This window comes from Emydura macquarii, unplaced genomic scaffold (genome assembly GCF_026122565.2).
Source record: "Emydura macquarii macquarii isolate MOO-44397 ecotype Brisbane River unplaced genomic scaffold, CSIRO-AGI_Emac_v2 contig_450, whole genome shotgun sequence".
NCBI lineage: Eukaryota > Metazoa > Chordata > Testudines > Chelidae > Emydura > Emydura macquarii.
In genome coordinates this window covers 1278516-1304557 of record NW_027130587.1, presented here as the reverse complement: position 1 = coordinate 1304557, position 26042 = coordinate 1278516, and the positions used below count along the sequence as shown (strand labels likewise).

Here is a 26042-nt window from a genome sequence, read left to right as displayed (position 1 = left end):
CGTTCTTTTTAAGTGACAGATCTAAGGAGCTGTCCCAGACAGATGTGTCATTAGAGGAGGTTGTGGATCAAATCGATAAATTAAACAGGTATAAGTCAGCAGGACCAGCATGGCCCAAGAGAGCCAGCCCTCCTGCCTTCCCTGGGCTGCCTGCTGCTCTCACAGCTCAGGCAAAGAGCGGCAGGTCTATAGGAGCAGGTAGTCAGGCCTCTACCTCCACCATCCCCTGCCCGGCTCCTCTGAGAGAGAGGGAGAGAAACCTGGCAGAACCGAGCACAGGCAGCCGCGGTGGAGAGCGGGTTTAAGGCTTTGCTATTCAGCCCGGTCTCTCCCCCAGCCCTCCCCCACACTAAGGCTGTGGGGTCACCATGTACAAACAGTGACTCCTGGCCAATATCAGGCATAGGGGCTCTGCTGGGTACCGCCCCCCACCGCCTGGGACTGTCCAGTGAGCCCGGACTCCCTGCTGCTGACCCGTGTACTCAAACCGACACAGCCCAGAAGCTGATGCTGCTTGAGAGAGAGGAGCAGCCCCGACAGCCCTGGGACACATGCCCCATGGAGGGGGCTGTTGTGTCGTGGCCTGAACCACGCCCCCGAGGGGTGGCGGCAAAGCAGGGCAGGGCCCCGCTGTGCTGAGCAAGCGTTTCCCGAGCAGGCCACGGCAAACCGAGCAGGGAAGGACAGGATTTATTGAGTCATGACTTGTTACATCACAGTTTGAGACGTCTCCTTCCCGCCTCCGAGGACGTGGGTTTTCCTTCCAGGTAAAAGTGCGCAGAGACGCTTCACAGTTTGAATACTTCCCGTAAGCAGAACTGAGGCAGAGCGACAATGGCAAACTCCAAATCGCCATGGCGGCCATATGAAAAAATAATACAAACTCTTCTCTTTAAATATATTACAGAAAATGAACCTGAATAAACGTAGCATGAACAGCACCGCACTGCAAAAACCAGCGGGGGGGCATCCTCCGGACCAGAACCCCTCTGCCAGCGCTTTCCCACAGAGAGCCCGCACGGGGCTGGGTGGCTCCCGCAGCACACAAGGGGTCAGCGGTCCCCTCGCGGAGCCTTTGTAGTGGGTGGGAAAGGAAATGAAACCAGCCCCTCCCGGTTCAGAAAATGGAGACCCGAGCTTGTGACAGGTGCAGGGGGGCCGAGGCGCACACCCCCCGCAGAGGGACACACGTTAGCAGGCATGTGCAGGGAGCAGGAGTCACATGCACTGCAAGAGAGACATGCACATCGCTGCGCAGATACGCTGAGGGAGAGAGACACTCCAGCCGTGTGCAGGGAGAGGGGCACACATCCTGCGCTCACTCTCTCACACCCACCCCGGCATCCACACACCAGGCAAGACACCGCTACGCACACACAGAGGGTACACGCACGCCACAGGCACTGCGTCAGTCCGGTCCACTCCCTGCAGAGAACGCTCCCACTCGCCACAGTGCGACGTGGAATTATCCTACAGCCTGTTAGCCAGGAGGGCTCCCTGGTCCCTCCGGCTCGGACTCTGCATCGGTGACCTCAGGCAGACGCCTAGTGAGCACCGAAGCAGGGACTGCGCCGGCCCGGGCGATGCCCAACACATCCCAGAGAGGGGAGCACGCCAAAGGGAGGGGCTCTGTCTTCTGCACAGCCCAGCACACCAGGGGAGCAGAGCGGCGATGCCACTGAGCAGAGCTGGGAAAGACGTTTAACAAGAGATGTGCCAGGGGAGACCAGAGGTGGTGGCGTGCCCCAGCAGCCTGCCACAGGGCAGGAACGGGCCCAGGATCAGACCCCTCTGGGGCATGCTCCCCAGTACTGGAGGGCCCAGGTCCCCGTCTTGGACCCAGCTAGCGTCCACTGGGATGCAGAGGCAGCCCGCCGCGCCCCCAGTGTGCTGAGGGGACCCCTCCCCGGCTGCAGGCTCTGCAGGGCGAGGCGCTGTGTGCAGTCAGGGTGGCGCTCGCTGCAGACCAGAGAGCGGCAGGCGGCTCCCCGCCCGCGGGGACGTGGGCAGGGTGCTGGGGAAAGTGCAGTGGGCAGGGAGGGCTGGCTCCCCGGCGGGACTGAACGGCAGACACAGCAAGGGAAGCAACACAACTGGCCTGGCCTGCGGCTGATGCTGAGGCGCCCCAGAGATCCAGCCCTGGGGCAGGCGGGGGGCAGGCGGGGGGCAGTGTGTGCCCCGGGCTGTGCTCACCATGCGCTGTGAGTGTGAGGCCCCAGGAGACAAGGGAGGGGCACGTGGAGGGCTCTCACCCCCCCGCCGGGGGCTCGGTGCTGCCTATGTACATGGCGCGCTGGCCGGCCGGCGCTCAGTCGGGGACCTCGGGGTGCAGGGGCAGCCCGCCCTCGCCCCGCCGGTGCGACTCCCAGAAGGCCTGCTCCAGCCGCTCCAGCTGCGAGCTCAGCGGCAGGTGGATCTCCAGGTGCATGCGCAGCGCCTCCAGCCACTGCTCCAGCCTGGGGAAGGAGGGCCTGGGGGGGGGGAGAAGCCAGCTTAGACCCTGAGTGTGAGGGCAACCCCGCAGCCCCCTCAGCGCGGGGCTCAGACCCCCCCCAACTCACCCCCCGCAGCACCCTGGGTGCAAGAGTCAGACCCTGAGGTCAGCCCCCCTCCACTATCACCTGAGCGCAGGGGTCAGACCTCTCCTCACCCGGTCTGAGCTCAGCACAAGGGTCAGAGACCCCCCACAGCTGGCCCGGCCCAGCCCCAGGGGAGAGCCCGCTCTGCAGGGGGTAGGGGCATTGTTCCCTCAGCCCAGCGTCTCTGGTGCTGTCAGCCGGGAGCTCGCCCCTGCTGGGACCAGCCACCCCTTTACATTCCCCACACTCGCTCCCAGGGCCCCCCCGCTCACCTCTTCTCAGGGTCCAGGTCACAGCAGCACACGGCGACGGGGAAGAAGCTCGGGGGGCAGGCGGGGGGGCAGTACCGTTCCAGGAAGCCTCGCACGTTGAGGCCGAAGTCCATGGTCCTGGGCAGGTAGTCAGGGTCAGCGCTGACCCGACCGATGATCTGGGGTTGGGGGGAGCACAGGGGTTAGGAGCGGGGCCCAGCACGGCTACGTCCAGGCAGCCAGGGCCACAGGGACCCAGGAGCGGGTGGGGCTGGGCAGGGGGCGGAAGAGGGGCCGGGCACCAACTCCGAGTTCCTGGGAAGACACTTGCCTCGCACAGGACGATGCCAAATGAGAAGACGTCGACTTTCTCGTCGTAGCTCCTGCCTGCGGGGAGAGAGGAGCCGGGTCAGCCCCCACCTGGCCTTGCTTCCCCCTCCCTCTTACACGCCCTCTCGCAGCGTGAGGACAGGCAGACCCAGAACTGCCCCAGGCCACGGAAGTGCCCCCCGGCTGCATACCCCCGTGACACCCTGGCTGGGCCGGGCCTGGCGCTTCCCCCCACACCCCGCTGCCAGCCTCTGCTCACCGTTGATCATCTCCGGGGCCATCCAGTAGGGGTTCCCCACCACCGTGTAGCGCTTCTTGCGGTCTGGCTTCTTCAGGGTCTTCAGCTGATCCGGCTGGTTCTTTTCATCCACCATGAGCCGGGCCAGCCCGAAGTCGGCCACCACCACGCTCTTGTTCTGAGCGGGGCAGAGATGGGTACAGGTCACGCGGCGGTCGGGCAAAGGGGAAGGCGGCTGCTTGCAGCCATCTGTGCTAGAAGAGCCGGCAATGCCGAGGCTGGAATCAGCCCCCTCCGGTCACCAGCCTGGTCCGTCAGCCACGGCTGCCAGCCGGCTGTCCTGCTACCAGCCCAGGCCCAGGGCTCAGAGCAGAGACCGCGATGGGGTCCAGGCTCGACAGACGGCAGCACTTACCTCCCGCACCAGGCAGTTGTGAGAGTTGAGGTCGCGATGGATGATGTTCATGGAGTGCAGGTAGGCCTGGGGGAAACAAGGACTGGAGTCAGAACGGCACCAACTCACTGCACCCGCCTGCACATGGCACCACGCCTGTAGGCAGTGCAGGTAGGCCTGGGGGAAACAAGGACTGGGGTCAGAACGGCACCAACGCACTGCACCCGCCTGCATGGGGGCAGCACCCCGGCCCGCAATCCATGCGTATGGCACCAAGCCCGTACATGCACAGCAACACCCCACAAACACCCGCACAGCACCCCGCCTGTACATGCACAGCAACACCCCCACAAACACCCGCACAGCACCCCGCCTGTACATGCACAACACCCCACAAACACCCGCACAGCGCCCCGCCTGTACATGCAGAGCAACGCCCCACAAACACCCGCACAGCACCCCGCCCGTACATGCACAGCATCTATAGACTCGCACAGCACTAATACTGACAGCACCCTCGCATGCATCCACTCTTGTACCTTTGTATGGAGTGTCCCATCACCCGCCACCAGTAACCCAGGTGTGTACGTGCACAGCAAACCCTCCCACAGGAGTAGACTGCCCCGGCCCCCGGCCCCACCTCTGTTGAGACCCCTCCACTCACCATGCCCGATGCAATGTCCTTGGCAAAGCTCACGCGTTGGCTCCATGGGCACTGGCTGTCCTGTGCATGGAAGGTGAGAGGTGAGGAAAGGGCTGCTTGGCTGATGCCCTGTCCTGGAGAAGCTACAGGGCCACGGTTCGTGGCCTACCCAGGAGCACTCAGTGACAGCTCGCCCGGGCACGGCTCAGCCACCTCTGCCCTGGGAGTGACCCGTGGGCACGCCCCAGTCACCCAGTGACCCGTGTTCTACCAACAGCGTCATAACGTCCAAGTCTGCCCCCGTCCCACCCCCCCGTCACGCCCGAGCCCCTGAGGGAAGAACAGCTCCCCTGCTCACCATGCTCTTTATGATGCTTCGGAGGGTCCCCCCCTTGATGTATTCGGTGATGAAATTCAACCTCTTGTCTTTGTACAGCACCCCGATAAACTTCAGCACGTTGGGGTGCTCGAGGCACCTCATCACTTTCACCTGCGGGAACCAAAGCACCATGTGCATCGTTGCATGGATCCCAGGGCCAGAAGGGGCCATTGTGACCATCTAGTCTGACTCCCTGGATAATACAGGCCGGAGAACTGCCCCCAAATCATTCCCAGGGCAGAGCTTTCAGAAAAACATCCCATTTGATTTAAAACAGAACCCAGCACAATCCTTGGAAGTTGTTCCTATGGTTAATTATTCTCACTGTTAAAAAAACCACACCTTATTTCTAATCTAACCTGTCCAGCGGCAGCTTCCAGCCACTGGCTCGTTAGACCTTTGTCTGCTAGATTGAGGAACCTCTGTTATCAAATTTCTGTTCCCCATGTAGGTACTTGTAGACTGTGATCAAGTCACCCCTTCACCTTCTCTTTCTTAGGCTAAACAGATCAAGCTGCTGGAGTCAATCACGATAAAGCAGGTTTTCCCATCCTTTAATCATTCTCGTGGTTTCTCTCTGACCCCTCTCCAGTTTACCAACATCCTTCATGAATTATGGACACCAAAAGCGGACACAGGATTCCAGCAGCAGTCGCACCAGTGCCAAATACAGAGGTAAAGTAACCTCTCTGCTCCTACTTGAGATTCCCATTTATGCATCCCAGGATCGCATTAGCTCTTTTGGCCACAGGGTTGCACTGGGAGCTCAGGTTCAGCTGATTATCCACCACAACCCCCACATCATTTCAGAGTCCCTGCTTCCCAAGGCAGCGTGGCTAACATGCTTTGTTCCTAGACATATACGTTTACACTGAGCTGTATTAAAGCACACATTTGTTTGCTTTGCTGTGCCCAGTTTACCAAGCGATCCACATCTCGGTATCAGTGACTGGTCCTCTTCATTAATTACCACTCCCCCAATTTTTGTGTCCTCTGCAAACTTTATCAGTGATGGTTTCATGTTTTCTTCCAGGTCGCTAATAAATATGTCAAATAGCCGATGGCCAAGAACCGATCCCCGCACTGGAGAAACTCCCGCTCGATGACAATTCCCCGTTTACAGTTACATTTTGAGATGGGGTCACAAAGTGAGTAGCCGAAAACAGCCAAGGGAGGCCATAGGGGCAGGGTGGGAGTAGAGCAGCAGCATCTTTCTGAGAAAGAGCCCTTCCCTTGCTGCGTTCCCTGAGAACCATAGAAATGTCGGGCTGGAAGGAACCTCGAGAGGTCATCCAGTCCAGCCCCCTGCGCCCGGACAGCTGTTTGTCTAACCTGTTTGTCTGTTTGTCTAACCTGTTCTCAAAAGCTCCAACAACAGGGGTTCCACAACTGCCCCAGGTAGTTTCTGCTTGTCTACCCTGCAGTTAGGAAGCTTTTCCTGACGTCTTACCTAAGTCTCCCTTGCAGCAATTTAAGCCCATTGCTTCTTGTCTTATCCTCGGCGGTTAAAAAGAACAATTTATCTCCCTCCTCCTTATAACAACCTTTTAGGTACTTGGAGACTGTTCTCATGTCCCCCCGCAGACTTCTCTTCTCCAGACTAAACAAACCCCAATTTTTCAATCTTTCCTCAGAGGTCATGTTTTCTAGACCTTTAATCATTTTCGTTGCTCTCCTTTGGACTTTCTCCAAATTGTCCACATCTTTCCCGAAATGCAGTGCCCACAGCTGGACACAATTCTCCAGCTGAGGCCTAGTCAGTGCGGAACAGAGCAGAAGAATTACTTCTCATGTCTTGCTTCCAACACTCCTGCTAATGCAGCCCAGAATGATTTTTTGCAACAGTGTTACACTGTTGACTCATATTTCATTCCTGAGCCAAGGTAATCCCCAGATCCCTTTCTGCAGTTCTCCTTCCTAGGCAGTTTTCATTTTGTACCTGTGCAATTGATTATTCCTTCCTGAGCAGAGGACTTTGAATTTGTCCTTATTGAATTTAATCCTATTTATTTCAAACCAGTTCTCCAGTTTGTCAGGATCGTTTTCAATTCTAATCCTGTCCTCCAAAGTGTTGTCTGCAAACTTTGTACGTGTGCTCTCTCTGCCGTTATCCAAATCACGGATGAAGATATTAAACAGAACTGCACCCAGAACTGCCCCTGTGGGACCCCACTCGACATGCCCTTCCAGCATGACTGTGAGCCACAGATAACTACTCTCTGAGTACCGTTTTCCAGCCACCTGGGCACCCACCTCACAGCAGCTTTGTCTAGGCTATATATCCCTAGTTTGCTCATGAGAAGGTCTGTTGAGACATTATCAAAAGCCTTCCTGAAGCCTTGAGAAGTAGGAGAGGGCAGAGGCTGGGGTAGGTCAGGACAGATGAGGTTCAGGGTGTAGGGTGAGCTGGGATGGCTCAGGGTGTGGGGATGGGTCTGGGCAAGGCTGGAGTGAGATCAGGGCCCCATGTCCCTCCCCCCAGGGGCAGAAAGCAGGGTGGGCTTACCTCTTTGAGGAATGCCCTCTGGGTATCTTCATCAAAGCGGATCAGTTCCTTCATGACCATCACCTCACCTGTCTCCCGGTGCGTCACCTGGCAGAGAGGGGCAGGGCGTTGGGGGAGCAGCCACACCCGGCAGCTCGCTGCGGCAAGGAGCTCTTCTCAGGTGGGGGGCAAGGCCCAGGCCAGGGTCAAGCTGCAGTGGAAGGTGGAGTTGGGCAGAGCCCTCCCCTCTCTATGGCAGCGACTGGGAGACCCACCTCCCATGGGGAGAGGGGTGCAGGATAATGGGGCAACGAGGGAGCTGAGTCCATGGATGACACAGGGGTTTAACCAGTCCTGGGCTGGGGATGGGTTTGCCTGACCGTGGCCTGGGGGGCGTGGCCCTGCTCTCCTGGTTTCTCAGCTGAGTGGGTCCCCAGGGAGCAGAGCTCCTGGCCAATGTGGTAGGGGAGGGGGCTGGAATACCCATGGCTCCTGGGTGGATGAGACCCACCTAGCGCCAGAGGGCAGGCCTGGATGTGGGGGGCCAGCAGAGGCCCGAGCTGGGCGGGCGGTACCTTGATGGCCTGTCCAAAGCAGCCCTTTCCCAGCACCTCGCCGTGGATCAAGTCCGAGGGACGGAAGATGCGGTGCATGCGGGAGACGACGCGGAGCGACTCGGAGCGGCTGATGTCCTTGCGCTGGGAGGCCGGGGAGCCCATGGAGCTGGAGCCCGGGGACTTGTCGATGCTGCAGCTTCTCCTACAGAGCAGGGCAAAGCATGCAACCAGTCAGCTGGGCCCCGCTTCTATCCCACCAGGGGCTCTCATCCCCCGACCCGCCCTCCTCCCGCCCAGCAGCGTGATGGGGACGCTTGTGGGCGCCGTCCTTACGTGACTGTCCGCTGGCGCATGGCGCCGGCCTCGCCACAGGGCGTGCAGGCCGGGGAGCGCTGGGGGCTGTGCAGGTTGGACAGGGGGCTGCTCTCCAGCGCCGACTCCCGGGCCCCCACCTCGTGGGGGTCGTGTTCGATGGTCAGCTGGAGGAGGCGGCTGGTCTCCTGGATCAGCAGGTCAATCTGCAAGGCACAGAGGTGACACACTCAGGCTCCTGCGTAGCTGCTGCCCCGGGCCCCGGGCGGGAGAGGGTGAGGGGGTGCGTACCTCGTCCAGCGGAACGTGCCTGATGGGGGTGCCGTTGATCTCCAGGATACGGTCCCCAACGTGGATGGAGTTCTTCATGTCGGGGCTGATGCACTCAGGGTCCACTCTGGGGGCAGAGCACACACGGCACAGTGAACTCCCGCCACCCCTGTGCCGTGACAGGCTCATGGGGGCCCCACCCACAGCCCCCTGGCTCCAAGGCGTCCCCACCCACGCACAGCGAGGAGGCATCCGGGCCTCATCTGCAGGGAGAGAGCAGGCACCGGTGCCCCTCCCCGCACACAAAATGACACCGGGTCACCCCCCACCCAAGAGAGCCCCACGGGCTCATGGGCTCCCTTGCCTGCCCCTGCCGCCTGTGCACAGCACCACAGGCTCACGTCCCAGCCTCAGCCACCCCTTCAGGAGACGGGCCCATGCATCCCCAGCCCCAGCAGCTCCTGTGTCCTCCACCCCACCTGGGGGCAGGGGATTCTCCCGTTCTCAGTGGGGAGGGCAGGATTCTCCCCTGTTCTCAGCTGCTCGGTGGCCTTCAGGCACAGGGTTGGCGAGGGTTCAGTGCCCCACACGCAGCTCCCATTACAGGGGGCTCTGCTTGGGCCCCTGCTTGCCGGCTCTCGAGGGGACATGAACTCCCACCAGGTCCCGGCTGCAGGGTGGGGAGGGGGGTATTCAGTCTGCAGGGCTCTTGGGCCTCCTCCCCGTGCAGAGCCATGAGAATTGGCTCCCATTGCAACAGGGCAGAGCCGTGCCGACTAGCCCCAAGCCTACTACCTGTGCAGTACCCCGCCGCCCCCCGGCGCTAGAGCATGGCCCCCTCCTCCCGGGGCCGGTACGTACTCTCGGACCCGGACCGTGTGCGAATGCTCTGAGCCACAGCCCTGGGAGCTGCAGTGCTGGTCGATGGACACGGAGAAGCCTCGCTTCCCGTCGCTGCAGGCCGGGATGGACACCAGCGTGACGGTGTGCGGGATGCGGGAGCCCGGAGAGTCCGGCAGGATCTGCTCTATCACCGGGGTCACCACCATCTGGTAATAACAGTGCCCGCTGCGAGGGAAGCGCACAGGGGTGCAGCGTGGCAGAGACACAGCAGGGCGGGCGGGAGAGAAGCCATGAGGGTTTGTTCGCAGTTTTCCTGTGCGGCTGGGCTCACGGCAAGGGGGCCCCAGGCGCTGGCCCATGGAGGGGAACGGCCCGTCCAGGACAGGCAGTGAGCAGCGGGCTGGGGCCCATCTCCCATGTCCCGAGAGCGACGCCCAGCCTGGGGCTCTGGCACCCGCAGACCAGGGGGCCTGTCCCAGGCCGTGCTGGGGGCTGGCTGAGCCCCCATCCTGCAAAGGGCCAGGGCTGGGCTGTAGTGAGCACCGCTCTCCGCACTGCGGCCAGGGGGCTGCGCTGGGCCCGGGCCCAGGGACGGAGAGCAGAGTGGGGCCATAGCAATCCCCAGAGTTAGCCGAGCGACGACACAGGATGGCCCGAATCAGCCCCTTGAGGGCTGCCGGAATGGATCAGCCCATTGGCCACTACTCCAGTACTCCCCCACCCCCCACCAGAATGGATCAGCCCATTGGCCACTACTCTGGTAGCCCCTGGAATTGTTGCCACTGCTCTGTGTCTGGTGGCCCTGTGGGTGTAACTGCAGCCCTGCACGGGGCATGAGCCTGGCTGGGGAGGGAGGGGCAGGGACCGTGACCCTGGCCCCAGGGGGGAAAGGGGGGGAACGTGACCCCAGCCCCACGTACCAGTAGAGCTTGGAGCGCTCCACGAGCGCGTAGGTGTCGCCGTCTCCGATGAAGGCCCGGCAGCTGAGGCAGCTGAAGCACTCCGGGTGGTATTTCTGCTCCCCAGCCACCTGCCAGGAGATGGAGAGCCAGGGCTGAGCGTCCTGCCCAATCCTCCCCTCACCACCCGCCTCCCTCGCCCGGGACTGAGAGAGCCTTCCTCCGCTGGCCTGAGCATGCACGCTGGCCGGGCACCGGGCCGGGCTCCTGGGGAAAGGGGGCAGCTGCAGCCCCAGCTAGGCCAGCGATGGGGCGAGGCAGGAGTCGCCTCCTGCATCCCTGCTCTGACCCCAGCAGCCTGAGCTCGGGCCCCCCTCATGGGGCCACTGGCAAGATCCACTTCCCGGCTGCCCTGTGCTAGAACCTCTCCGGTCCTCTGCCTGCGCGCCCCATTCCCTGGGGCCATACGGCCCCATGGCACCAGCATAGAGCACAGCGGTAGGGTGTGGTAGGAGAGGAGCTAGCTCCGCCAGCTGACGCCTGGCAGGAGGCGGCTGGAGCAGGCCTGGCCCAGGCAGTGCTCTGCCCCACTACTCCTCATTCGCCTCTGGGGCACAAGTTGCAGCCCTGTGCCAGGCTCTGAACCCAGGCTTCCCCGAGTCCTTCCCTTCTCAGGGGTTGCACCAGGGTCCCTGCCCCCTGCAGGAGTCTCTGCCTCTCACTGGCACGTGCTGGGAGCTCAGCCCGCAGTCAGACAGCGAGGGGGAGGGAGGGGAGCCAGCCAGGCAGGAATCCGCATGTGAGGGGGCATGGAGGGGGACTCTGGGCTGCCCACACAATGGCCTCATGTCCTAGCAGGGAGGGGACCAGCCCTTCTCTGCTGCTTGGGGAGACGGAGCCAGGATCACTCAGCAGAGAGAAAAGCCAGACAGGATCCCCGGGCTGGAGGGAGCCCCACTGAAAGGAGATTCAGGGAGCTGGAGCCATCTGGCATGGCCAAGGGACAACTGGGGGACAGGGACAGCGCCGTCCAAGGTCCTTCCAAGCCTCCGCAGGGAGAGGAGCTACTTAGCCAGGGTCCATGAGGAATCACTGTATTCAATTTAGTCAAGAAAAATGTTCCTGCCCCCCAGGCCAAGGCTGCAGAGGGTGAGAGCTCTTGGCGCCCCGGGGAAGGGGGCCCAGGTGAACACTTAGAGGTGGGCTGGACAGAGCGGCCCTGGCTCTGCAGGCATGGCCTGGATGGGACCCAAGGAGGCTCTTCCATCCAGGAGCCAAGCTCCCAGAGCAGGGTGCTGATCATGGCTGGAGTGGTAAAGAGCCCCCCCCACTCCGCCCCGCCCCGCCCGCCCCGTGCTTGTAAACAAGAGGAAGCTGCCCTGCGCTCTGCACAGTCACATGGCTGGTTTGCCCAGCCTGGGCTTTCCCAGCTGTGGTAACCACAGCACTTGACTGCAGTACTGCAGGGGGGCGACGGAGGGGGAAGTGCAGAGGCAGGGCTGCCTGGAAGCTTGGCTGGCCGGACCGAACACGGCTTTTCGGGGTGAATTCCCGGGGACGGGCTCTCCTGGGACAGCCTGCTCCACCCGGGCTTGTAGGAGGCTCCCGGGCTTCCCCTCTCTGTGCTCAAGCTCCAGGGCTCGGAAAGAGACTCGAGCCCGGAGGCAAGTCTGCCATGGGGGGACCCCGGGCTCAGTGTCAGAGGCCCCATCCGCGTCTGCTGGGGAGGAGCTCTACAAACCCAGCATTCGACTGGGCAGGCTAAGATCCCCGGCAGCCCAGCACAGCGCTGACTCGCACAGCTGCTCACACGGGGAAGGTTGGGAGTGTGCCAGTAAAACCGGAACCAAATCGCTCCCCATGGAGCGCCCACCACGCAAAGAGACGCGAGAGGCCTCAGCCGCTCCACACTGCCGAGATGCAGAGTGAGTCCCGGATGGGGAGGTGAAGCAGCCGGCGCTGTCATCCTGGGGCTCCCCAGGACCAGAGAGGAGCTGTCAATCTGAAAATGTACGCTTCGAATGTGACCGTGTCCCGTTAGCTCCTGGAGCCGGATCTTCCCTCACTCCAGCAGTGACTCCACTGCATTCTCACTGGGTATCACTCCTGACCCCCGGTCTGCGATGGGGGTGCACCCAGCTCATCCCCCAGCTCCCCGGCTAAGCTCCACCTCTCTGCCTCAGGTAAGAAGTCTGAGGCTCCAAGTTTTCATCCAAAATCAAATGACATAAGCATGACCCGAAAAAGCCCTCAAATCTCGACTCTGACGGCCGAGGGGGCTCCAGCTTCACCCGCCGAGGGGGCCCCGACTGCGGGAAAGCAGTGTCCCTGCTGGCCCTCCCCTTCGCGGACTGCGGCTGCAGCTCCCGGCCTGGCCCTTACCTGGAGCACGATGCTGTACCGGTTCCCCTGCTGGTGCATGAGCCTGGCTTCTCCTACCATGGTGCTGGGCGAGTGTGACAGGCTCTGTGCTGTGTGTGCAACAGACTCGCCCACTGCTGGAAACTGTCCCCTTTCCAATGACCTCATCTCTAGATGACACCAGCTAGCACCGCCCACATCTAGGTTTGAGCCCCGGGTGATGTCCCACGCTGCCCAGCACACAGGCTGGGCTGGGGAAGTCCTGTCACTGCTACCCACAAGACCACCGGGTTTCTGGGAAACCCCAGCACCCAAGGAGCCCTGGGCCTGAGTCTCTGCTAGCCTGCCTATTGTGCCGGTCTGGCTGGGCAGCGCTCCCCCATCCTCAGCCCCCTTGGCCCTGGGGTAAATGACTGCACACGGTGCAGGGCAACGGCCAGGCGGGGCTCTGAGCATGCCCGGGTTGGGCTGGCCGCACGGCCCTCTGCCCCGCACTTTAAGCCGTTCCTTAGGTGCGCACATGTTCAGAACGAGAAGCTGCTGCTGCTCGCAGGGGCAAACACGCCTGTGCTGGCGAATGGTACTTACCATGACCAGCCCCTTGGTGATCTGCTCCGAGCAGCCGTGGCACAGCTCCCCGAACCGGGCCCAGTAGTCCTTCTTGCAGTAGAGGCGCCCATCCTTCTCGTAGTACTGGTGGGACAGCAAGGCCCCGCACTCACAGCACCTGCAGCAGCAAGAGATCGGCTCACAGACGGCACAGCCCTCGGGAGAGCCTGTGCATGGCCCAGCGAGATCCGAACGAGGGCACCACGCGGGCCTGGCCCCCGAGCCCCGCTCCCCCTGCACTGCCGCAGCAGGGCTGCAGCGCCGTGGGGCTGGGCGCTTCCAGACCCGTGGCCACTTCCCCAAAGGGCAGCGGGGCTGGGCTCTGGGCCCTTGCAGAGGAAACCTCGCACATCAGCGGCCGTCTCCAGCCCCAGCCCCTGGCTGTGAGCCCCACTGGAGAGGCCTGGCTACCGTGCTCCAAGCATGGGGGCTGCCCCCCGAGCTGAGATGCCCTGTCCCTCGTCCATGGCCCTGCTGGGGTCTGCTGCCACCCCGCACCCAGCGCAAGCGCCCCTCCTCACACACCTGCACTACCCACACTGCCACTGCAACCCGGCAGCTGCAGGCAAGTGCACAGCGACCCACAGCCCCTGGGACCCTACCCGCCTCACCCCCCACTGCCACCAGAACTGCACCCTCCACCAGCCCCAGCCCTTCCCACGGCCCTGCTGCCGGCCAAGGGAGTCCAGGGGAATTGCACCAGGCACGCACTGGGCTAGCCTGCTTCGCCTGCCCTCCAGCCCAGACTGCACCCACTGCCTGCTGGCCTCCCCACAGGCCTGCTTGTCCGCCTCCTTTCCCCTGGCCTGCCCTAGCAGGAGGCTCGCGCTGCCTCCCAGCACAGCAAGAGTTAAGTTGTCCCCCCTAATTAGCTGAGTCCAGCTCCAGTAGCTCCTCCCCTGAGGCTGCGGGGAAGGGCTTTCAGCGGCACATCCTGGTGCTCAAATAGTACAGCAAGGGTTAACGCTCAGCCCCTCCCCCATCCTGTAACTGCCCCAGCGATGCTCAGCCCCTCCCCCGTCCTGTAACTGCCCCAGCGACGCTCAGCCCCTCCCCCATCCTGTAACTGCCCCAGCAACGCTCAGACCCTCCCCCATCCTGTAACTGCCCCAGCAATGCTCAGCCCCTCCCCCATCCTGTAACTGCCCCTGTGATGCTCAGCCCCCCCCCATCCTGTAACTGCCCCTGTGATGCTCAGAATCCTGTAACTGCCCCTGTGATGCTCAGCCCCTCCCCCATCCTGTAACTGCCCCTGTGATGCTCAGCCCCTCCCCCATCCTGTAACTGCCCCTGTGATGCTCAGCCCCTCCCCCATCCTGTAACTGCCCCAGCAACGCTCAGCCCCTCCCCCATCCCGTAACTGCCCCTGTGATGCTCAGCCCCCCTTTGGAGAGTGAAGAACAGACAGCGTCCCAGTGCCAAGGGCTCCTGCTGCCCTCAAGACAGCTCCCACCCACGCTGCCCGCACAGCTGTGTGCCCCGTGCCCAGCGGGCTCCGTGCCCTTCTCGGTGGCAGCCCCAGGCTCCTGCCGGCCCAGGGCTGTTCTGCCCTGACTCTCACCCTGCTCTCTGCTGTGGGTGACCCGCAGCTGACGTGAGTCCAGGCTGGGGCCTGACAGCGTGTGCACAGCTGGGGAACTCTTGAACCCTGACCCCACCTGTGTGGGCCCCTCTGAGCTGCGCCCCCTAAGGTGCCCATTGAGAGAGCGTGGGACTGTCGCTCCCCGGGCAGAGGGACTGCCGTGGGCTGCTGGGAGAGGCGACGTTACAGCCCGCGGCGCAGACGTTCACACTCTGAGCACGTCTACACTGCAGTTAGTCACCGGCGGCTGGCCCCTGCCTGCTGATCCAGGCTGGCAGAGCTGTTTACTTGTGGTACAGGTGTCCGAGGTCAGGCTCGGAGATCCTCCCATCGCGCAGGGTCCTAGAGCCCGGATCCCAGCCCAAGTCCCACAAGCCCGAACCAGCAGGCACAGCAGCCGGCGGCTAACTGCAGTGTAGACATACCCAGAGCGATCAAAACCACTGCAGCTGGGTGACCTCTGTGTTACCGGCGCCTGCGCTGGGGGCAGGTCACCTGGCGTCTAACCCCTCTGGGTCTGTGGGCAGGCTCGTAATGCAGATGGAGCCAAAGGCTCCAGCACATGTCCAGGGGCAGCCCTGCTGCAGGACTCGGCTCCGCAGGGGGTGGCCCCAGCCGGCAGGCAGGGCTGCGATGGCCGGGTTATCAGCACTTACAGCACCACAGCCACCCGCTGCCGTTGGGGGGAGCGTCTGGGAGAAAGCCATCGCCCCCCTGCGCCGGCAAGGCCGTGGGAGAAGCTGCAGGAACCACCCAGGGCCATTTCCTGTCCCTGACCGTGCCTATGGCAGCAGGCCCGAGCGTGTGGCAATCCAGGTCCTCTGATCATGAGATGAGAGCCCCGCTCGCTGGGTGAGCGCGAGTCAGCCGGTACAGAGCTCGCCAGCCTCGGCACCGGCAGCGAGGTGACTCACAGCCGCTCGGTCCCACCCAGGCTGTTCACACCAGTGGTGCCGGGGCCACGCTGGCTTCCCGGCCAATGGGGCATGGATCACAAGACGGCTAGCCAGTTCCCGTCTGCTCAACCCAGCGGGCTTTTAGATCCCAGGCCCCAGTCCCAGGATTCCTCCCCACGTGCAGTCTCTATGTCCGTCCCACCCCATGACTCACACCCACACCCCCCCTCCAGTTCCATCCCACCCCCCATGACTCACACCGACACCCCCCCTCCAGTTCCATCCCACCCCCATGACTCACACCGACACCCCCCTCCAATTCCACCCCACCCATGACTCACCCAGACACCCTCATTTCTAATTCTGTCCTGCCTCTGCAGTTCACATAGCTTCCCCTGCTGTCTAATTGTGTCCTAGCTCCGTAGCTCACGGGACCGCTGTTAGTCTCGAATTGTGTCCTGTCCCCTCTAAGTCCAGCCTGGCCCACGGCTGATGGAGCCGTCCCTTGGAGGTCAGTTCCCAGCTGTGGGACCACTGCGTGGAGGGATACAGGCAGTGGGAAGGCACCGGCTGTGTTTGAGTCTCTAGTTGCTCTTGCCTGGGGAGAAAAGGAAGCAGTCTCGCAGAATCACTTCCTGTTTGCATGCAGGCCGCAATGCAGCAATTGATTTGCACACACCACATGCTGTCCAGCCACAGCCTGGGACCTGCCCCAGAGGGAAGTGGGACCACAGCAGGACAGCTGCAGCCCAGCCCAGCCACACTCGCATCCCTCGTGTGTTAGTTGTAGCATAGCTGGGAGCTCAGCCTGGGGCATGAGTGTGGCAGCCGGGCTGAGTAATCCCCATCTGTGCTGCCTCCATCATCCAATCAATGCAGATTAGCTGCAGAGTTAGGGTGGTGACTGGCTGAGTTATCTCGGATATCACGCGGTCTAGGACTCGTGGGCCCAGTCTATGCTAGGAATTTATGTTGGTTTAGCTACATATCTCAGGGGTGTGAAAAGTCCACGCTCCCAAGAGATGTAGCTGTACAATGGAAACCCTGGGGCAGACAGTGCGAGTTCGACAGCAGAATCCTTCTGTCAACCTAGCTACCGCCTCTCTGGGAGATGGAGAACCTACACCCACGGGAGAACTCCCCTCGGCACAGGTGGTATCTTCTCTGAAGCGCTACAGCTGTGCTGCTGCAGCATTTGAAGGGCTTGTCTACACTGCAGGTTAAGTCAGTAAAACTTGTGTCACTTGGGGGGGTGAATAAGCCGCCCCGCTGCACGACATAAGTTACACCGACCTAAGCACTGGTGTGCACAGCGCTATGTCAGCAGGAGAGCTTCCCCCGCCGACACAGCTACTGCCGCTTGCAGAGGTGGATTTATCGCGCCGACAGGAGATCTCTCTCCCGTCGGCATAAAGCGTCTTCGCCAGACGTGCGACAGTGGTGCAGCCGCACCGAGGTAGCGCTGTTAGTGTAGACCAGCCCTGAGGGTCGACGCACCCTCGGCATGCCTTCCTGCGGCTGGACACCACACGGAAGTAACTGGTAAAGTGGCAGTGGCTGAGAACTTAAAAACTGGATGGTAACAGACTGTGAATCCCCAGGGTGACCGAACTCGGTGACAGTCTAAACAAGAAGAGCCCTCAGTCATGGCTGTAGCTGTTTTCATTGCTTCACGCTGATTCCAGGCTTCAGAGTGACACACGGACAGGTGACAATCCTGGCATCTTAGGCCTGGTCTACACTAGGAATTGACATCGGGGTAGCTACGTCTCGCCGAGGTGTGGAAAATGCGCACCCTTGAAAGACACAGCTATACCCCCTCACCCCTGGACTAGACAGTGCTAGGTAGGGAGGAGAATGCTTCCAGGGATCTCACTGCCGCCGCCCGAGGAGGTGGATTGCCTATGCCAACGGCAGAATCCCTCCCGGCAACATAGGCAGTGTCGACACTGAAGCGCGACGGTGTAGCTGCACCGCTGTAGCGTCGGACGTGCAGACACACCTGTGCTCTGTAGATCATCTTCATTCACACTGCAGCACAGATCTGCCCGGTTCAGACCGTGCTCAGCAAGGGACACCCTCACACTGTACCAGCTGCGTTACAGGATGAGCTCACACTTGTCCTTCCCCCTGTCTGGGCTGCGCCCCCGCAGGCCTGGAACTTGGGAAGGCAGCAAACCAGCCGCTCGGCAGACGTGCAGCTCCCCGGCAATGCGTCCTTAGCCCTGGCACAGCCGCTCTCACTCACACGGCGCCCGTCACACCGCTTTCCAGCTGCTTGGGGGCAAGTGGAAAACCTCTGCTCCCCATGACCGCCCCTGTCCCGGGGGGAGGCCCCAGCTGCTGTGCTCGGTCGGCAGGTCTCCATTCTCCATAGGGGAGACGGGCAGCCACCTGCTAGCAGGCACTGGGCTCGCTGGAGAGTCAGCCCCAACAGCCACCAGGGGACTGCACCGCACACACAGACCCAGTGCAATTCACGACAGCCCCTGTGCTCTGGCAGGGCACTGCTGGGGGGAAGCTCACAGCTTTGGAGTCCCGGCTGGCACCGGCAGGGCACTGCTGGGGGGAAGCTCACTTTTTACATACCTGGTAGAAAAGATGCGTGCAGAGAAGTGGGGAGCGTGTGGCGGGCAGAATGCAGGGTGTTCATGAGAGGAGTGTGGGGTAGGGACCATGAGCTATGGAGAGAGTGGGGCTGGGATGTCCTTGTGCAGCTAGGAGTGGGGGCTGCAGTGTGAGCCTTGGAGCGTCAGTGTGGGGCTGGAGTGGGGGGTATGGAGAGACGGGGAGGGGGTGGGGGTGTCAGTGTGGGGCTGGAGTTCGGGGGGTGGGGTATGGAGAGTGAGGGGAGGGAGAGGGGTTGGGGTGTCAGTGTGGGGCTGGAGTGAGGGGAGGGAGAAGGGTGGGGGTGTTAGTGTGGGGCTGGAGTGAGGGGGTGGGGTATGGAGATGGGGGCAGGAAGGTGGGGCTGGAGAGTGAGGGGTGGGGCTGGAGAGTGAGGGGTGGGGTATGGAGAGTGGGGGAAGGGTGTCAGTGTGGGGCTGGAGTGAGGGGGTGGGGTATGGAGAGTGGGGGAAGGGTGTCAGTGTGGGGCTGGAGTGAGGGGGTGGGGTATGGAGAGGGGGGGGCAGGAAGGTGGGGCTGGAAGGGGGTGGAGGTGGGGCTGGAGAGTGGGGGAGGGGTGGGGGTGTCAGTGTGGGGCTGGAGGGGGGGCGGGGCGGAGATGGAGTGAGGGCATGGGTGGGGGTGGGGGTGAGCGCTCTGCAGCCCCCTCCTCCCCGCTCGGCTGCACGTGGGCGGCATGTCAATCAGCGATGATGTCATTCCCCGGCAGCCCCATTACGTCACCTTGGGAGGGAAGCCGATTGCTTCACTCAAACTCTCCCGGGAGGACGCCGGCCAATGACGCTGCGCGTCCGGGCACAGCCCGGCTGGGTTAACCCTCGCGGCGCTGGCGGGGGAGCGGCCTTGGTCCCGCTGCACCGGGCCGCTGGGCACAGCGCGAGCCAGGCCTGCAGCCCCCTGCGGGGCACGCGCTCGCCGCCCCTCCTGGCCCCGGGCTGGGGGCAGCCCTGCCGGGGCACCTGGTGTGGCAGCGTTCGGCCGCCCTGCCTTCCCCCCACCCCCCACCCCCCGGCTAGGAGCAGTGGATGTGGCAAGTTCCCAGCTAGGGCTGGTGCACACACAGGCACTCGTGCATGCACAGACACGGATGCACACGCGTGTGCACGCTGACACACACGCACCGTGCAGCTGTAAAGGGGAGGTTTGCCAGGCTGCAGGGATTTCCACGCTTAGAGCTGACTCATTCAAAGACCTTTGGGGATGAGCCCTGGTCCTGGGAGGGGTGCAGTGGCTGGGTCACTGAACGCAGCATCCTCTGCTCCTGCTGGCCAGGAGCCTGCAGCTTGGGTTCTCGCAGCCCTTGCAGGAGAGGGGGCCGTGAAGACCTTTGGTCTAGCTCCAGGGCAGCTCTGCCGGAGGGAGCAGTGATGGTAAGCAGCTTCTGGTGCGACCCTTAACCCTGCTCATAGCAGGCAGCCCCACCTGCCCTGGATCAACCCTGGCATTCCCACTGGCAAGGGTGCAGGGTGTCCACTTGGCCAAAGTCAGCAAGAGGAAGAAGATACCACCCCCACCCCCCCAGCTCACTTACCTGATTTCCCACCCTTGCTCAATCCAGTAGACCCCAGTGTCCCTCCCCCACCCAGATAAGTCACTTCCTCTACTGGTGTCTCAGGTTCCCCATATGCAAAAGGGTGATGACACACGCCCAGAATAGTCCTTCAGCTTAAAAAAGCTGCAAACTTTTGAGCTGACGGGTTTTTTTCAGTTCCTGAGCTACTGGGCGGGGGGTATTTCACACAAAAAGCAGCCGGACATTTTACCAAGCGATTAACAAGGCACCAAAGGCTGCAACAAGCGGAAGATTCGTCTAGTCACCGAGAGATCAAATTCCTGCTCCAGCCGCAGCCCCCAGCGGGTTATTTTCACTAGAATCTCACCATCAACCCCACCCTGAGCAGCTCCTCCACCTCCCCTGGCTGGTCTGGCCTCAGCTGCCTGCTCACAGGGCGGGTGTGGGAGAAGCAGAGAGCAGCTAAGGGAGCCGGCTGTGGGGAGAGACCTATGGGGACAGTGGCCCCTAGGCTAGAGGGCTGGTTGTGAGAGGAGGGAGCATTTCCTGCCTCAGTTTCTATTTCCTTGGCAGAATGGCTCCCGGCACACTCCTTTTCTTTGGAATTGCTGCCTTCCCTCCATCCGTGTCCTGGGCTGGGACCCCAGGGTGCTGTCCTGGCCTCCACCACAAATTGGCCCATGGTGAATGCGCTACCCCCAGCCACGACAGAGGCTCAGGTGTGAGCCAGAGCCGTCCCCACCGTGCACTCACACTTACTTGGCTCCGCCGCTCAGGAAGCAGCTTTTCTTGAGCACAGCAGTCAGCATCCTCCGAACCAGATCTGTGTCAGGGGCTGCAGAGCCCCTGCCTAGAGGGCAGCCCTCACTGCCCCTGCTGGGATGGTGGGGCCCCACGCTCAGCCGCGGGAGGGGGGCACCTTCCTCAGCTGGCCGGGGGGGACCCTGCACACACTCCTGTGGCTTCTAATTCCTACAGACGCTTCAAAGAGCCGGACGCCTAAGTGAGATGCAGAGGAGGGACCAGGAACCCATGACATCATCCCCTCCACCCCAGCCTGCTCCCCACAGCTCTGGCCTCAGCGAGAGACACTGGCTCACCCTTCTCCCCGCCCCCAGACTACAGCCAGCGGAGGAAAGGAAACCAGGAAACCGAGTTGTAATCACGCAGGGACAGCACTTCCTCAGTGACAGCCGGCAGCCTGCACCGCACGGGCCGTTGCTGCCCATCCCCTGGGCTCGCTCTCCCGGCCTGCCCTCCCCAGGGCTGTGCCATGGCACCGCTGGCACACTCCTGCAAACGTGAGGCCGGCCCACCCGCATGGCATTCCCACTGTTCCACGCTCAGCATCACCACCGCCGCATGCAGCTCCACTGTCCACATGGACGTGGGCCTCCTGCCGCTCATACACGCAATCCCGCATTCTCTGCCCCCGTTTGCAATGGCGCTGTGCACGCAACATGCCCTGCCTTCCAACACTGCCGCCCACAAACTCACGGCGTCCCTGCCAGCGCACTCAATCCCGTTTGCTGCATCCCTGCAGAGGCCTGCACACCCTCTGGGATGCAGATGCACAAGTGCGCACCTGCCAAGTGCAGAGAGGCAGGTACCGGCGCATGCACCCCTAGGGAACTGGGCTTTCCCAGCTCCAACAGCCTTGCTGGGTGCCAGACCCGGCCTTGGTATCTGGGAAGGGTTGCACTGGTGCTACCAGCGATTCGGTGGCTGGGAACGCTGAAGTCAACAAAGCTTCCATGCAGCTGCCGGCATTAACCTCTGGGCCGTCCAACCCAGCTCACTGGGGACAACACGAGGGGGGCACCCCCAACCACCTGCCCCCTCCCATGTCCCTCCTACCCTCCCCCCATCAGACTGCAGGAGAAACACCCGATGGCCCCCTAGTCTGGGCACAGGGGATTCGGCTCTGTCCTGGCCCCAGTAAGCCTGGCAGACCCCTCTCCCCCGCCCCGCTCTGGGGACTCCAATGTACAGGATGCACGGCTCACCCCTCCCCACTGGCTCCGGCGTAGCAGGCGCACAGGCTAATGAGGAGCAGATGGCCTGTTCACATGCTCTCCAGCTGCTGCTGCTATTAATGGCTGCCCAGTTGCAGTAGCGCAGGGGGCCGGGGAGCGCAGAGAGCAGCCCAACTTCCCACGGAATCTGGGTCACTCCCAGACGGGCTCCGTGCTGACATCACCAGGCCCCAGGCGTCTCCAGCAGCACCAACGGGGACGGACCAAGGGGACAGCTTTTTGTTGTGTGTGTATAGCACCGAGCGCAAAGGGGTCCCGGGCCACCTCGCGCTGCTGAGTGCTACGGTAACACAAATAGTCATCACCCGAACAACAATTAAGGGTGCCATGCTCTCCCTCCCACACAACACACACAGCTTGGAGCTCCCCCACAGCCAGCACTCCTGCCCCACTCCCTACAGCGCCCCTGCTGGGAGAGGCTGGAACTGCAGCAGAGTAGCAGGCAGGTCCCTAGCAGCAAGCATTGGCACACAGAGAGGCCCAACTGTCCCAGTAACATTTGGGTGGCCCCAGATCACCTTCCCCAGCATGGCTGTACTGGGCTGTGGGGAGAACTCTCGCCCACCCGGGGAATGCCTCACCCCAAGTCTAACGGCTGGCTGGGACCAGGGCCCTTAGCCCAGGGCGTTGTGTTAGTGTGTGCAGGACAATGCGTGTGTGTGTGTGTGTGTACTCACGCTGCCATCTTGCAGCCCTGAGCGGGAGGTGACACCAATGTCTGTCTCTAGACTTCCAGTCTTGGCCAGGCCTGGCAGGCCCGGCGCAGGGGGGTGCGGGCCACATGGCTCCTACCTGAAGCAGTCGGCATGCCAGTCGGCGTTCAGGGCCTGGAGGTATTGCCCATCGTAGATACTATGGCCACAGCTTGCACAGACAGGCAGGTCGCTTCCTGCAGGCACAGAAAAGGCACAGGCTGTCACACCCCGTGCGAGGGCGTAGCCAGCTCCGGCAGGGCCAGTCTGGCTTGAGGAGCCCCAAGGGCCCTTCTCCCGCAGGAGCCCAGCACCGCACCCGTGGCAACGGCATGCATGAGGGCAACTATGGAGAGAGAGATGAATGGCAGGGGAAGCTGGTGGTAAAGGGGCAGGGCAGGGCAAGGGACTCCTGACTCAAGGGGACTAGAACACACCCTCTGCCTGCTCTGTGCCTCAGTTTCCTCATCAGTGAAGGAGGAATGTGATGAGGCAACTGCCTGGCAGGCTGTGCCATGGCATGCAGCAAGCCGGGGGGGATGGCACCGGAACTGGGCGTACAGTTAGTCCCACAGGCCCCTGTGCGAGGAGGGCGGGAACCGCTACAGAGCAGGAACACCTCCCCTCACACCTAGAGCCCCAGCCAGCCTGCCACCATGACCATCCCCTCCCCCACAGGACCTGCACTCACCCGCCCCCACCCCCACCTGCCCATCACCAGGACCCACAGTAACGCTGAACCTCCTCCCCCCATCACAGGGACTCACAGTGACACGGCCCCCCTTCCCCCCCACACACACACACCCGCCAGCCTGTCACTGCAACACCTGACACCAGAACTGCACTGGCCCCGATCCCCCTCTCCACTGGGACCCTCGCTGACCCTGACCCTGCATCTCCGGACCCCGATGGAGCCTGGCCGCTGGCCTGGAGGAGGTGCACACAGTGCAGGGTGCGTGTAGCTCCCCTCTGCTGCTTTCTACAACAGGGGCAGGTCCCCCGCCCGCTGCTCACAGCCTGTGCTGGCAGGGCAGGGCTGATCGGGGCCCAGGCCCTGGCAGGGTGATAGGCACTGGGCCTTGGCCAGCTTGGGGCCGTGGTGGGGCTCCCTGGCAGTGCCAGCACTGCCCTACATGCCCACTGACGGCCGCTCTGTCCCCTCTGACCGGCAGGGGCAGGAGGGGGGCATGGGGCAGACTCAGCCCAGGGGCCCTGGGCCAGTGCCAGGGCTGAGGGGAGAGGGCAGCGGAGGCGGCGGCTGGCCTGGGGAAGGCGGTGGTGGGGAGCCCTGTTGGCCCTGAGCAGTGCAGGAGGGGGGCGGGAAGGTTGTGGGGAAGATGCTGTGGGGCAGGTGACTCGCCCTGGAGGGGAAGAGCAAAGTGCATGGGGGGGAAGGAAGGCGGAGGTGCGCAGGGGTGAGGAGTGTGGGGGCAAGGTAGGATGAGGTGTGAGGAGGTGGGGGAGGGGAGGACCAGATGTGTGGGGTGAAAAGTGGGAGGAGGGGAGGACAAGGTGTGGAGTGTGGGGGGAGGGGAGGGTGAGGTGTGGGGGTAGAGGCATGTGGGGGGAGGAGAGGGCAAGGTGTGCAGGGTGAGGAGTGGGGGGGAGGGTAAGATGAGGTGGGGGGGCGAGGATGGTGGGAAGAGAGCAGGGAGAGGTGTGGGGCGGTAAGGAGGTGGGGGGGGGACCAGATGTGTGGGGAGAGGAGGGGTGAGCGAGGTGTGGGGGGAGGGGAGGGCAAGGTGTGGGGGGGTGAGAAGCGGGGGCCGTCCAGGGACGTGGGGGGCCGAGGAGAAGTTTGCTCCCCGGAAGGTGAGGGGACCAAACCAGTCTGCCAGCGTGGCCCCTAAGCAGGCTGTGCGTGCAGGGGTGTCGGGGGTCCTGGGGTCCCGGCTCCCCAGCCGGCAGGTGAGAGGAGCCCTGAGAGCTGAGTCTGTGCAGGGGGCAGGGAGCTGGCTCCGCGGGGGGTGAAAGCAGAGCCGCTGGCGGCAGTAAGGTGATAGGCGGGCACGGAGGGGGCCATGGGCTGGCCTGGGAGACAGGGCAGCCAGGACGAGAGGGAGCCGTTCACCGTCTAGGCCAGGCCCCCCTCCTGCTTTATGGGGAGCCAGGCCCAGCTGTGTCAGGCCATGCCCTGAAATGATGAGCCCCAGCAGTCAGGGCCAGTCTGCAGGGACACCGAGGGGCTGACAAATGGCCTCGCAGGGGGCTGGGAGTGGGAAGAGTCGGGGGGGGCTGGGAGTGGGGGGCCTTGGGGAGTTGGGGACTTTTGATGGGACAGTTTCGGTGACCCCCCAGAGGGCCAGAGAAAGGCCACAGCTGCCCCTAAGAACAGAAGCAGGGACGTAGAAAGCTCCTGCCCCACATGCGTCTCCTGAAAGCCGTGGGCTCTGGTCACGGTTCCCCCCTGGCCGGTTTTTTGTGGATTATTTTTTCCATGGGTCTAAAGATTTGCATTAATACCTGGCTACCCGGGACCGCAAACCTGACACGTTTCTGCGACCAGGTCCCGATTCAGGGACCCCCCTTGTGTGATGTCAGGCAGGACCGGGTATTATCAGTCTTCTCCCTGGAGACACTAGAAGTGGGGGGGGGGGTTTACTGGGGGGGGGCAGGTTTTTGCATTTCAGCGGCCCCAGGTCCCTCTCCCTGTGCTGGGGAACATGGGAACCGCAGCCCAGGCAGGGATCAGGGGCATGGGGGCAGCTCCCCCCGCAGAAGGACCGATCCCGACGGAGCAGGACTGAGGGGCCCCTGGCAGCAGCCAGCCGGACCCGAACCCGGCCCCGGCGGTGGCTCCGCGGCCTGCGTGTGGGAGGAAGGGGCCGTGGGCTGCGGCTCTCCGGCCCAGGGCGAGGGGCTGGCGACCAGCCGCCCGCTGTGGGCTGCCTGCAGAGGGGCAGGGGCCGAGGCCTCCGTGGGGAGGGTGCCCGGCTGCTGCCGCACAAAGGGCCGGCCTGGCACGGAGCAGGCGGGATGGGGCGAGCCCGCTGCACCTGCCCGGCCAGGGTGACTCGGCCAGCGCCGGGCACGGGCTGCCTTGTCCGTCCGTCCGTCCGTCCGTCCCCTCGCACCCGGGGCCGGCCATCGGCTCAAGGTCACCCGGCGAGCCCCCGGCTGATCGGGGCAGGGAAGCCAGGAGCCCGGCTCCCAGCGCTGCCCGGGGGGCTCCCGTGGCCGGAGCGGGGCCAGGCCGGCGGCGAGGGGGCGCGGCCAGCCGCCCAGGGCCGGGGCGGAGAAGCGGCTCCCCGGGGCGGAGCCCCCCCGTCCCTGCCGAGCAGCCGGCATCTGCGGCGCGGCCCGGCCCCGGCCCGGCCCCGGCACCCACCTTCGTCCTCTCCCATAGGCTCGTCCCTCCAGGTGCAGCAGAGTAACATCAACCTCATCCGCGCCGCGCCCGGCTCCCTGCGCCCTGCCGGCCGGCCGCGAGCGGGGCAGGGCCGCGAGCGCTGCGGGCTGCGGGCGGGAGGAGCCGAGCCGAGCCGGGGGCTGGCCGACCGCACAGCGTCCCTGGGAAAGCGGCAGCCAGGCAGGGACTGACGGAC

At 63.1% G+C, this 26042-nt stretch overlaps 1 protein-coding gene and 1 long non-coding RNA gene across 3 annotated transcripts; one reads left to right on the top strand and one right to left on the bottom strand.

The window, feature by feature from the left end:
• Window positions 1-674: 674 nt before the first annotated feature.
• On the bottom strand, window positions 675-26042 carry LIMK1 (LIM domain kinase 1). Of its 2 annotated transcripts, XM_067537733.1 has the most exons (16): window positions 25826-26042; window positions 22598-22694; window positions 13130-13268; window positions 10202-10311; window positions 9300-9506; window positions 8460-8565; window positions 8190-8374; window positions 7875-8058; window positions 7321-7407; window positions 4794-4925; window positions 4457-4516; window positions 3814-3879; window positions 3420-3576; window positions 3162-3217; window positions 2852-3009; window positions 675-2471 (listed from the first exon to the last, which is right to left on the bottom strand). In XM_067537733.1, exons 1-16 carry the CDS (start codon window positions 25881-25883, stop codon window positions 2309-2311), a joined length of 1965 nt encoding a protein of 654 aa, XP_067393834.1. In that variant the 5' UTR covers window positions 25884-26042; the 3' UTR covers window positions 675-2308. The 2 variants fall into 2 exon arrangements, with proteins under 2 accessions (XP_067393834.1, XP_067393835.1); XM_067537734.1 differs by lacking the exons at window positions 22598-22694; window positions 25826-26042 and adding an exon at window positions 20529-20600.
• LOC137146470 (uncharacterized) lies at window positions 19300-21105 on the top strand. The gene is made up of 2 exons (XR_010917955.1): window positions 19300-19626; window positions 20748-21105. It is a non-coding gene; the product is annotated as an uncharacterized lncRNA (long non-coding RNA).